This window comes from Cucumis melo, chromosome 10 (assembly GCF_025177605.1).
Source record: "Cucumis melo cultivar AY chromosome 10, USDA_Cmelo_AY_1.0, whole genome shotgun sequence".
Lineage (NCBI taxonomy): Eukaryota > Viridiplantae > Streptophyta > Magnoliopsida > Cucurbitales > Cucurbitaceae > Cucumis > Cucumis melo.
In genome coordinates, this window is record NC_066866.1 from 27,193,732 (window position 1) to 27,205,794 (window position 12,063).

General features: G+C 31.9%; 1 protein-coding gene across 2 annotated transcripts; it reads right to left on the reverse strand.

Moving 5' to 3' along the window:
- Window positions 1-3,167: 3,167 nt before the first annotated feature.
- Window positions 3,168-5,669, reverse strand: LOC103499400 (NADPH-dependent pterin aldehyde reductase-like). 2 transcript variants are annotated; one of them, XM_051090797.1, is made up of 5 exons: window positions 5,250-5,669; window positions 4,795-4,864; window positions 4,480-4,676; window positions 3,885-4,060; window positions 3,168-3,495 (listed from the first exon to the last, which is right to left on the reverse strand). In XM_051090797.1, exons 1-5 carry the CDS (start codon window positions 5,457-5,459, stop codon window positions 3,402-3,404), a joined length of 747 nt encoding a protein of 248 aa, XP_050946754.1. In that variant the 5' UTR covers window positions 5,460-5,669; the 3' UTR covers window positions 3,168-3,401. The 2 variants fall into 2 exon arrangements, with proteins under 2 accessions (XP_050946754.1, XP_050946755.1); XM_051090798.1 differs by having other exon boundaries at window positions 4,480-4,664; window positions 5,250-5,525.
- Between the last annotated feature and the right edge of the window lie 6,394 nt (window positions 5,670-12,063).

Consider the following 12,063-nt stretch of genomic DNA (forward strand, 5'->3'; position numbering starts at 1 on the left):
TGATCCCCTACTAGCTCATATGGATTCAACTAAGAACAATATGTTGAAATAACTCGAATTGTTCGAATTAGGAAAAGAGAGAGAAACCAACAAGTGTATAAGATATAAGCCGGTAGATATAAACTTTAAACTTTGTGTTTAAATATGATTTAAATAAATATAAATATAGATTCATGTTTAGAAGTTTGGAAAGTTTTAAAACGGTCAAAGTTGTAAAAGTCAACATGTTGAATTTTGACTTTGAAAAACAAAACTTTGACCGAAATTTATATTCAAATATGATTTGAATTTTAGAAAATTGAATGCAAATACATACTCAGGAGGTTAGAATTAGTCAAAACGGGTAAAATAGAAAGTTAAAAAGTTGACTTTTGACTAAGAAAAGTCAAAGTTTGACTTTGACTTATTGGTCAAATGACCAAATTGCCCTTTGACTAATTTCCTCTTTGACTAAATGTTAGTGGGAAACGTGGCAGCTTATAATGAATTAGAAGCCACTAATTCCATTAATAGTTAATGGATTAATTAGATGTTGAAATTATATGAAATAAATTGCATGCATTTTTCATGTAATTTTTCTATATAAACTCTTATTTCAGAATGAGAAGATGATGATGATTCTCATAAAATTATCTAAACGATACACCTACCTCCATTCTTCTCTCTAAAAGTTTTCTTCATTAAACGAGTCCCATAACTCGGTTCTTGGTCCTAAGATTAGTAGGTCAACATAGTGGTTGTCCTTTGCTCGATCGTGATCTTTAGGCAGAGAAGAAGCTTTGGAGCGAAGAAGAAGTTGAGAACTACAAAGGTAAGCTCATCGTTTACCTTCTACATTATTTGTTTAGGTCTATCGTTTAGTAGTTGCATGTTAATTTCTAAATCGTTTAGATGCAAATAGAGTAAAGCATGATCCTATGTCTTCCGTTGCATGCTTTTCTGTTGTTTTTCCCATCAATTATATGTTTGCTACACTAAGTTATATCATTCATATACTTAATAATACTACATTGAATTGCATAAAATTTGAAAAAAATGGAAATCATGTAGTAAGTATATCAACCAACTAATACATATAATATAAGTACATCACAACACTAATGTACAAAATTGATACAAAGTGGGAGAAAAATAATGATTGGGGCTTTAAAAAGTGGGAGAAGAAATATGAGATTATTAGGACATTAAAAACGGGAGAAGAAATAAGTTATTGAATGGTAGTTTGAGAATAATAAAATATTTAAGATGAAATGTATTTTAAAAAGTGAGAATGTTGTCGTGTTTGAAAGCAACCATTTGAAAGAAGTCTGAAGAAAGAACTTAGATTTAACAAAAAATGATTATCGAAAATCTGGATAAAAAATGGTGAAAAATAAAAGAAGAAGAAGATAAAGATGTCGAAAATGGAGATTGAACGAACGATAGTTTTTTATTTATTATTATTTTTTTTATTTTTGAAAGAACTTACAGAAAACCAACCGAAAAACAGTGTTTGAGAAAAACAAACATTTTATATTATTAGATTAATTTTTTTTATTATGTATACAAATATGATATAGAGGTTTACAAAAAAGAAGAAGAGAAAGTGGAAGATGACGCATCTAAGTGAGATCGATGATCAATAAAGAGGAAAGAATGTACGGGGGTAGTTTGGGAATAATAAAAAGTCTAAAGTAGAAAATATCTCCAAAATATTTTAGAGATTAAAATTTTCCATATTTACAAAATTTTAAAAGTATGTGCCATAATTGCTAAAACTTATTCTCATAGTGCTACCTAATACAATTTCCCTTTTATATTTACGTCAAGTAAGGGAAAGTTGGAAAAATTGACTAAGTGTCAACAGAAAATGTGCTAGGCCTTTTGACCATGAGCTAAGGCTGGGCGACCATGTAACACTAAATAACCTCTTATTGACATTTTCATTGGGCGGCCAAGTGTTGGTTGGTAACCTCCAAGCTAGACGTTTGGGTCATGTGCTAGGTGGCTAAACCATGAAAGTAACCTCGAAGGAATAAGTCTAGGCGTTTAAGATAGCTTGGCAACAATGGAATTGCAGGGTGAGATGATGAACATAAAGGTTAACATGAGTGTTGTTGGCTATGTGAGAAGGACAAACCATGTACTAGTCGAGATGACCTAAGAGGTTAGCAAGCTAGAAGTGGGCGGCCAAGGCTATGCATGAAAGGACTTGTAGGCAAGAAAGCTTGCAGCCATAGAGGTTAGTATGCAAGGAACTAGGCATTTTGACAAGGTTGGGCATTTAGGACTTGCATGCAAGAAGATCCAAGGAGGTTAGCTAGGCGTTTTGGCAAGCTATGTGGCAATCTAAGGGTAATTATCGGTTTAAATTAAATCCAGGTATCTTAAGCAAATTCCATGCATTTTACGACCAAGGAGGATGTAGATTAAGGAGATTAATAGGTAGATTAACAAAGCTGGAGGTGTCATTTCATTTCCATGCAAGGCTCCAATATAAATAAGCAACCTCAAACAAGGAACTCTCACAATTCACTTGTGCCATTTACTTCAAACCATTTCCTAAAGATCAGAAATTGTGTCTAGTTTATAGACCTAGTTGCTGTTCAAATTCGATGCGAGAAGGTTTGCGTTTGAACCATGAGTAGGTGAGAAGGTCATTTTCAAAGAAAAACTGAACAAGGAAGACGTTTTGGAGTCTACAAAACATGTTAGTTGGAATTTGATTTTGAAAGAAGTATTTCTATATATGGCTTCAAGACGATAATACAGAATTTATGCAAGCTATATCTAAGCTCATTTTGGTTACTTCTTATATATGTTATAAATTAACCTTATGGATCAAAATCTCTTACCACCCTATCTACTATTTCTTTGTATAAAATCATATGTATTAAATATATACCGTTTAAAATAAATGAAAACTATTTCATTCGATCACTATTCAGATTTCATTCTCAAAACTTATGCCCTAACAAGTTAGGATCGCATGCATAATTGTACATGCTTTTTAACTAGCATAACCAAATGACAAAATGGAAACTAATTTTTGCCGTTTTACGATATTTGTAAATAAGTTTGCCTATTTTTGCTATATACAAAAAGAGTCCAATATTTGGAATGAAATATCTACCAGATAGAAACTAATGATGAGAATGTAATCCTTTCTGTCAAGAGCGTCATGACAATTAAGATAAGAATGTAGTATATATTAAAATTAATACTTTCCACGTTATAGTTGAATATCGTCCTCACACAACATTAATATGTCTCGGAGTAGAGAAATAATAATAACTATAATTATAATTATTATAACAACAGCCAAACATATCATAATATAAGCAAAGGAGGAAAAAAGAACACAGACTAACAAGAAAGTTTCTTGAGCAATATATATAATTTCTCGATGAAATCATGAGAATTCACCTAACAAGAATTCCAGGATCCTCAACAGTGAGAGATGCACCATTATCAGCACTTGAAAGATTGAGAATCATAGAAGCTGCCTTCGTAGCCCTAACAAAATTTAATAAAATTAATGGTTATATATGATATGTGTTTCAAGCATTCTGGAAAAAAAATTAAAAGTTCATATATATATATATATATATATATCAATTATTAGATATATTTAATTAAAAGCATGATGAAATATTCATTTTTTTAGTACATACATTCTTTATTTATTCTTTAAATTATACCATTTGTTTTTTTAATTAATATTAATATCTCCGACGTGAACATGATTGAATTGATATAAATTTATACTATAAATAAGGTAGGTAACAACACATACTTTCCTTGTTCAAAATACTCACAAAAAATCATGTGCTAACATTAAAATAATTAGTTTCTAACTTACTTTATGCAAAGTAGGGGGAAAAATTAGTAGCAGAATGATATACCATTGTTGAGGTGTTTGATAATGAGAAGCTGAATGAGAACCAATATGAGTAGCAAGCATTTCTGTATTTATAATGCCAGGATCCAATGCCACAACTGTTATTCTTTTTGGTACCTCTTTTGCTAATGATTTGCTTAACCCTTCAATTCCCCATTTTGAGCTACCATATGCTGAAATCTACAAAATTTACAATCATTTCAATATAAATATTTTTGAATCGGACGTCTTCAAAATTAGAAAAGAGAGAGTTTTAACTCAAAAATCCTTTTTCCCTCTAGGAGTTTTGTCACACCTGTGAGTAGTTTCTAATAACATTACAAGAATTTAAGGATCTCCCGATATGTAGATCAAAAGTTGTTAAGAGATAAGGCATCGGAAGAGATTCTATCTCCTAACGCCCAAAATATAGCATCTGAAGTAGAACCTAATTTCCAACGTCGTATGAAGGTGTTGATAAAGTAAATGAAACTAGTAATTTGAGGAAAATTGTCGACGCCTTATGTGTGGCTGTCGGAAGATAGTGGATAGCTCCCGACAGGTAGTGAAATAATGTTGCATATAGAGAAAATGAATTAGTGAAATAAAGGTTAACATACCAGAGGAGCTGCAGTTCTTCCATAAATGGAAGACATATTAACGATGATGCCTTTTTTATTGTTTGAAATCATATGAGGAATGAAATTACGTATCACATTTGCTGTTCCTTTTATGTTTGTATCAATCACATTATCAAACTCTTCAACACAACCTTCCCACATCTTCACGTTTTCGTTTATCACACCTGCATTATTTACTATACAAATACTTTTATTCAATTCATTCATTAAAATTAAGCTCATAATAATCAATATTTACAAAAAAAAAAAAAAAAAAAACAAAAACAAAAACAAAAACATTATAGAACTAATTACCTATAATATGAGGAGGGCCCACTTTCTGTAACACAGTTTCTGCCATCTCTTTCACCTCATCATTTGAGCTCTACAAAACAATATTTATTGTGTATAGGATAAGGCTCAAGCTTTTTCTACTTCCCATTCCTATTTTTTTTTTTTTTTTTTTACTTTGATTTTGGATTTTTTACTTTTCAACCTTTTTCCTTCTACTTTCATATTTTCAATTTTGCTACATGTATTTCTAAATAGTGATTATTTTGGTACTTTTAATCACCTTTTATTTTGATTTCATTTTCAACTAACTAAAATAACTAATTAATCTTATAACCACTATTTTGATGATTTTATATGGCATATATCTATCTATATATATATATATATATATATATATATCTTTCAGAGAGGCTTTCAAAATAAAAGAATATGAAAGGAGAGAGTAAAGAGAGATTTGAATAGTGGGAATTACATACCACATCAACTTTGATAAGCAAATGAGTGAGTGAAGAAATGGTAGAAAGGTGATGTTGTAGGGAATCCAATTGGTTTTGATTGCGAGAACAGCCAACAATGATATGCCCAAGCTTTCCAAATTCCAAAGCCAAAGCTCTTCCTAACCCTTTGCTCACTCCACTTATTAAAATTATGTATCTTCCATTTTCTACTTCTTTTTCACTCTCCATTTCCTTCTTTACTTCTCTTCCTTTAAAATTCACCTCAAATAATCTTACAAACACAACCTTTTAACTAGCTAGGACTATATTATATTTTCCCTTCACTTATTGCCCCATCTTTTATGTTCTTCTATTTCGTTCACATGTTGGGCCATTGGGAAGAAATTCCCTTTCCAATTACACCCAAACTATCTCCCATTTTCACTTATTCCTAACTTTGTCCCCTTTCTAAACTAATCAACTCAATTCACTGTGTGCTACAAATTATTACCCAACTTGTTCTTCATTTTTTTGAAAAGTGTGCACCTAATTTAATTTCAAAAGAAAATTAGCTAATATTTTCCTTTTATAATAATACTTTCCTTTTATGTAGTTTTCTTGTGTGGATTCTTTGTGTTTACTTATTCATCGTTATAGGTAATGTTTGGTTATTTATTTTGAATAATATTGAATGTAAAGACAAAACAAATACAGGGGGACCATCCTGATGGATCAGCCAAACCACAGCACACATCATCGTCTATGTACATATCTTCACGGGGCCACCTCCTCCCTATTATTGTTGTTCACAATGGACCAGAATCTGACCCATCCTTTGCACATCTGCTCACCATCACTCACATGATCCCCTCACCGCCTTCAGTTAGTCCGGTCTACCCCAATTCAGAAGACCCATTTGGTCAATTTAATTACTCACATCTTTGGTCTGCTGTTGTACACATTCATAGTGGATTATTATGTGTTTATGTTTTTTTACCTCCTTCTGCCTCTTTTGTGTTTTCAGATCTTCCAATATCTATGTTTCCTTTTTAAATCTTTTTGAAATTTTGGATTGCCCTTCTTTCACACAAAATTAAGGATGCTACCCAACACCTTCTAGCAAGCAATCATATAGACAAGAGCAAATCAATAGTAACATACGTCAGGTTAGTAATTATGTTCAGTGATACACCACCTACATTTAGAGGCAATTTGTGCCGATAAAAGATCGGTAATCCTCTAATATAATTAAGTTAAGCAATACAACAACGTTTTATTTATCTGTATACAATGATGATTTTCGTCATGTGTATGAGACGACGTGGAGTGACTTACGTCCTTAAGAAGGGTTAATAATAAAACAAAAGTATGACTATTACCAACCTTTTTACAGTGTAATTGAACACCAAAAGAAAATTAAATAACTTTTAATAAAAATTAGTCAACGAAAACTAAAGTCGAGTTCGATATCATTTGTATATGAGAAAATGTTAGCCCCATAACACCCATTTAAAAAACGGTGGTCAAATTTCAAATTTTGATTTTAAACAATTTGATAAAAAATATTCATATTTCATTGTTCATCACTCCAATATTCGAATTACTTGTCCTGTAATAGAGAAGTGGAAAACATTCCATCAATTAGACTATGTTTAGAAAATTTTCTTTTACCTTAAAATAAGAAACTATTACAATTTGTTAAACTCCATTTTAGGATAAGTCTTTGAATAAAAAGTTTTTTTTTTTTTTTTAAAAATATTGTTAAATTTATTTTTTTTTAAAGTAAATTTTGAATTTCAGAAAATATTGATGGATTCCACTGTAGGACTTTTTTAGAAAAACAGTAGAAGTTATTAGAAACCTTGCATTCATCGTAAAACCTTCCGAAATCATAAACGATTTTTAAATACTTAAAAACATAAAAAAATTGTATGATTTTAAATAGAAAGTTTTAAATTATTTGACAAAAAATACTTCTGTAAAAGGTTTCAAATCTGGAAGAAATTTAAATATTTTTTTCAAAATATTTGAAAATTTTATAGTTAGAAATCAAGTAGGAATTTTTCCTTTTTCAAAATTATTTTCTACCGTGTAAATATCTTCGCGCTTTGTTCTATTTAATTCGAAAAATACCCTAAACAAAATAAAATCACCCTAAACAAAATAAAATCAAACATGTATCATAATAAATTAACCAAACAAAAATAACATTAAAAGAATTATTTTTCTTTAAAAAAGTATTGAAGATTGATCTTGGACTCTAAAGAATCTAGAAATAACGTACTCTTAAACATTTCTAAATCTTGTTGTTGGATTCGTTTTTTAAGAAACAAAAGGCAAAGCCAAAATATAGATTAATACTGATTTATTGTAAATATAATTATATATTATAAATGTGTAAATATTCATCACTTACATAGGTTACCAATCGTCACATAACTCTAATTCAATTCCATGTTGTAACATTCATCCTATTGAATTTCATATTGTGACCTATACCATGACATATCCTATAAATAAAGGTATGTGGTGCTTTTGTTAGACACACCACAATTGAGTTCAATTGTCTTCTCTACTTCCTCTCTTCTTTATTATTCTTCTATTTGTGTTGTTTCATTGTTCTTGTTTTAGTTTCTTTGTTACTTGATAATATGTAATCAGAATGATTCTCTATACATTGATGATTTGCAAAAGTCATACATGCACAAGTCTTACCAAATTAGAATTTCTAGCTCTTGATATCAATAGTGATAATTATTTATCATGTACTAAAAGAAAATCATTATATCTCAACGTTTCTTTAGCACATCGGGAGATGTAGCATTGGGAGATAGCGTTGAGAGATGTATCATCGTTATGATGCATGTCGGGAGATAGTGTTGAGTAATGAACGCCATCCGACGAACTTCATTCTTGCGTCGAAAGTTCTTTACTCTCGACGCCTATATGAACAGGCATCAGAAATTCGTATCCTGATGCGTTTCTGTGGACTCATCTCCCGAAAAACCTATATGCACTGGGAGATCCATTCTCGATGCATTTTTATATATATTGCGTCAGGAGGGCCACTATTTCTTGTACTGATGGATTCTTGATGCATAAATTCATTTGGAAAAACGGTTAAAGTAGGAAATGCGACTTCAAATCAAGAAAAGGAGAAAGCCATGATTTCCCTTCAACATCATCTTCACGAGGGACTAAAGATTGAATATCTCATGGTAAAAGTTTCGTATAAAGTATGGCAAAGTTTGAGCGAAAGGTATGATCATAAAAAAGGTGTGATTCTTTCTAAAGCTCGATATGATTGGATGCACCTAAGGTTTCAAGATTCTAAATTAGTAAGTGAATATAGTTCAGCATTATTTAAAACTTGTTCAAAATTATTGTTATTCAGAGAAAAAAGATACTGACGAAGATGTGTTAGAGAAAACATTTTCCACATTTCATGTCTCAAATATGCCTCTGCAGTAGCAATATCGAGAAAGGTTTTAAAAAGTATTATGAGCTTATATTATGACTTCTTGTAGCTAGATAAAATAATGAGCTATTAATAAAAACCATGTGTAAGACCTGCACCTAAGTTGAAGGTCATTGTTAGTAACAAGAATTTTAGAGAAAGTTTTAAAGGAGTATTTTATTAAACAATCGTGTAGGAAGTTGAATGATCGTATAGAAAGCTAAACGATCATGTAAGAGGTTGAAGGATCGTGTAGAAAGTTGAATGATTGTTTGAAGGTTAGAGCTAAGCGATCATGTTAGAAAGCTAGCTAAAATGACTGTGTAAGGGAGTTAACAAAATACTCCTTCAAAACATTCTCCAAAACCCTTGTTACGAACAATGACCTTCAACTTAGGTGTGGGTCTTACAGTCGTGGGCGAAGTCGTGACTATGGTAGAGGAAGAAGTAATTATACTTTCTTTAGTAACAGTCATTGAAATTTCAAGAAAACCACAAATGATGATTATAGAGGTAAGACTCCACAAAATAAGAGCATTAAAAGTGGTGAAAATCAATGCTTACGCTATGGTATGAATAGCCATTGAACTCATACTTTTTGTACATCCAAGCACTTAGTTGATCTCTATCAAGCCTCATTGAAGGAAAAAGGGAAGAATGTTGAAGCAAACTTTGTCTATCAAGATAATGTATTTGACCGTTCCTACATGACACATTTGGATGTTGCTGATTTCTTTGAGTCTTCTGAAGAAGAAACTGATGTTATTGAAGAAGTAGCAAATACTTCCTTTAATTATGATAGTATCCAAAACTAATAGTAGTCTTATGTTTTAGTTTTTTTCTCTTCACCATTTACAAGTTTATTTAAATTATATATTTATGTTGAAAGGTTAATTAGTTTTGTTTTTTTTTTACCCCAAGACTTATTGTAATCGTTTTTTTATGAAGATTTATGGACATTTCTCATATTTTGGCTAACTCAGATGAATAACGAAGATCACTTATGTTTGGCAGATAATGTAACTATGCACATGATACTTAAAAGTAAAAAATAATTTACTATATTGACAATGCTTGAGGCAAATGTCAATATAATATAATATTAGGTTTTGCAAACTTGATGAAGGTTTTGGTAAAGCAAGCCTTATTTTGCCAAGAGGAACAAAATTTACAATTAATAAATCTTTATTCTCTAGTAAATAAAAAAGAAACTTATTCAGTTTCAAAGATATATGTGAAAATGGTTATTATATTGAAACTAACAATAAAAATAATATAGAATATCTTTGCATTAAATTTAATGTTTCACGTGAAAAGCGTATATTGGAAACATTGCTTGCTTTTTCTTATAAATTATATTATATTTATATACAAGTAATTGAAACATATCCAACCATGAACCCAAAATTCATAAATTTAAATATGTTCACTATTTGGCAGGATCGACTGGGTCATCCTGAGTTAATAATGATGAGAAGAATTGTAAGGCCCTGATCGCGTACCGTCAACGTGATAAAGACCCAGTAACAAGGATACTAAACGAAGATATTCTTGACTGTGGAATATATTTTGCGAAAGGAATATGCATGAGGCCTTGATCCAAAGAAAGGAAGTCCAGGTGAAAATAGAAGTAAAAAACAACCTGCGGGGAAATATGAAAAAGGGAGGGAGGCTACGCGAGAATACGTGCTTAAGTCTAAGTTCGCGATAAGGCAAGCGACGCGATGAGAATAGGCTAGCAAGGAAGAAGCATGCCTTGAATGCCAAGAGTTAGGCATTTAGCATAGTAATATGAAAAGAAGTACCTAAGCCTAAAGAAGGAGGCAAGATAATGTCTTGTCAAGATAACTTGACCACTCGTTGAGAGGAAATAAATGTATACTGTTTCCCAAGAAGATAGGAGGTTCAGACGATTTAAGAGTTTGACTTTCCAAAGAGATAAAGTGTGTGTCTCGAGGGAAAATTCCAATTGCTGTTAACGGATAGCCCACATGTCGAGTTTGGGTTGACTGCATGGGACGACGAGTCGGTAAGAAGATACGTGTAAAATGTTGAAATGACCCTTGGATGTGGGAGGTCATTATAAAAAGGGGCCAAAGGCCAAAGGGAAAAATAAAGTTTTAAGAAGACTTTTTTATGAAAGCGACAAGGGAAATTCGGAGAGCTGAATGGAAGATGAGGAAACAGCTAGGCGAGAAGAGGAATCCAACAACAGAAAAGGAAGGGATGGAGGCTAAAGTATATGTGTGAGTGATGAAACAACATTTGGCGTGATTATTAAGCTATTATTTATTGTTGATCTTTTTCTATGCTTCTTTATGAGTTATAAATAAATATTGTGAGTAGTTCGTCCTAGACAAAGGAGTATCTTTGTAACAATGTTTACTTTTTAGTATCTCTTATTAGTAGAATAACTGTGGATCTTCCATCAATTGAAGAAAGGCCTTACGAGTGACCTTTATAAATAGTTAATACTATGATTGTGTTTTGATGTGTGGAACATGTATTCTATCGATAATCATATGAAAGTATTCTTTTGTGATTCTTGTTGTATGAAACTGTCACTACAAAAATAATGTGGAAAAGTAAAGTAAACTGAGAACTAACTCTTCTGTTTACTGTTTGTAATGGTTGTTTATCAACAGAAGATGAAATCTATCACTAGATGTTGGCGAAAATCCCAGAAAACTCGCATGACGCAGGTTGAGTGTGAATCCCAAGTCTAGACGAGGGGAGATTCCTAAGTCTTAAAATGGGCGTAGTAACGCTCGATGTGGGAATGATGTTGATGAGACACTGGTTGAATGTAACTCCCAAGTCTAAGAATGTGAATGTGGCGAGACATTATTGGATATCTTAAGTAACTTGTGTGATACTGGCATGAGCGAATTCCAGATTAGCGAAAGGGGAGATTCCCAAGTCTCCGAATGATTTGACGTCGGTGATGGTGGTACAATCGGTAACTTGTTGAGTAAATGTTTGAGCTGTGATGGTTACGCGATTTATATTAACAGTTTGCTACGTCAAACTTCATGCGTTCTGACTAATTGTTTAATTGTCATGGATTTTCTTGCGACTATTTTCCCAAAAGGTTTGTCTCAAAACCCTTCACTTACTAAGTCCGTTTGACTCATGTTTTAAGTTTTCCCTCCTTAAGTTGTCAAGCGTTGAAGCTAAGCGAAGGATGGATTTTAGGCATTGTAGCTCGTTAAGGAGGAAAGGCAACGTTACTCTGTAGCCTTACATGGTATATTAGTCATGGAAATTTCTAATAAAGCTAAGGAGACGGTTGGTAAGTAGATTGCTCCTTAGTGCGGATGGCCTAGTTCTGAGGAAGGCGAGAGTAATACCAAGGTTAGTATGGCCTAACCCTGTGAGCCAGAGAACAAAAGAATT

Coding starts and splice junctions, on each gene's coding strand:
- LOC103499400 (XM_051090797.1), bottom strand. CDS start 5,459: ATGGAGAGTGAAAAAGAAGTAGAAAATGGAAGATACATAATTTTAATA. Junction 4,677..4,794: donor GGGCCCTCCTCATATTATAG/GTAATTAGTTCT, acceptor GTATTTGTATAG/TAAATAATGCAGGTGTGATA. Junction 4,061..4,479: donor GAAGAACTGCAGCTCCTCTG/GTATGTTAACCT, acceptor TAAATTTTGTAG/ATTTCAGCATATGGTAGCTC.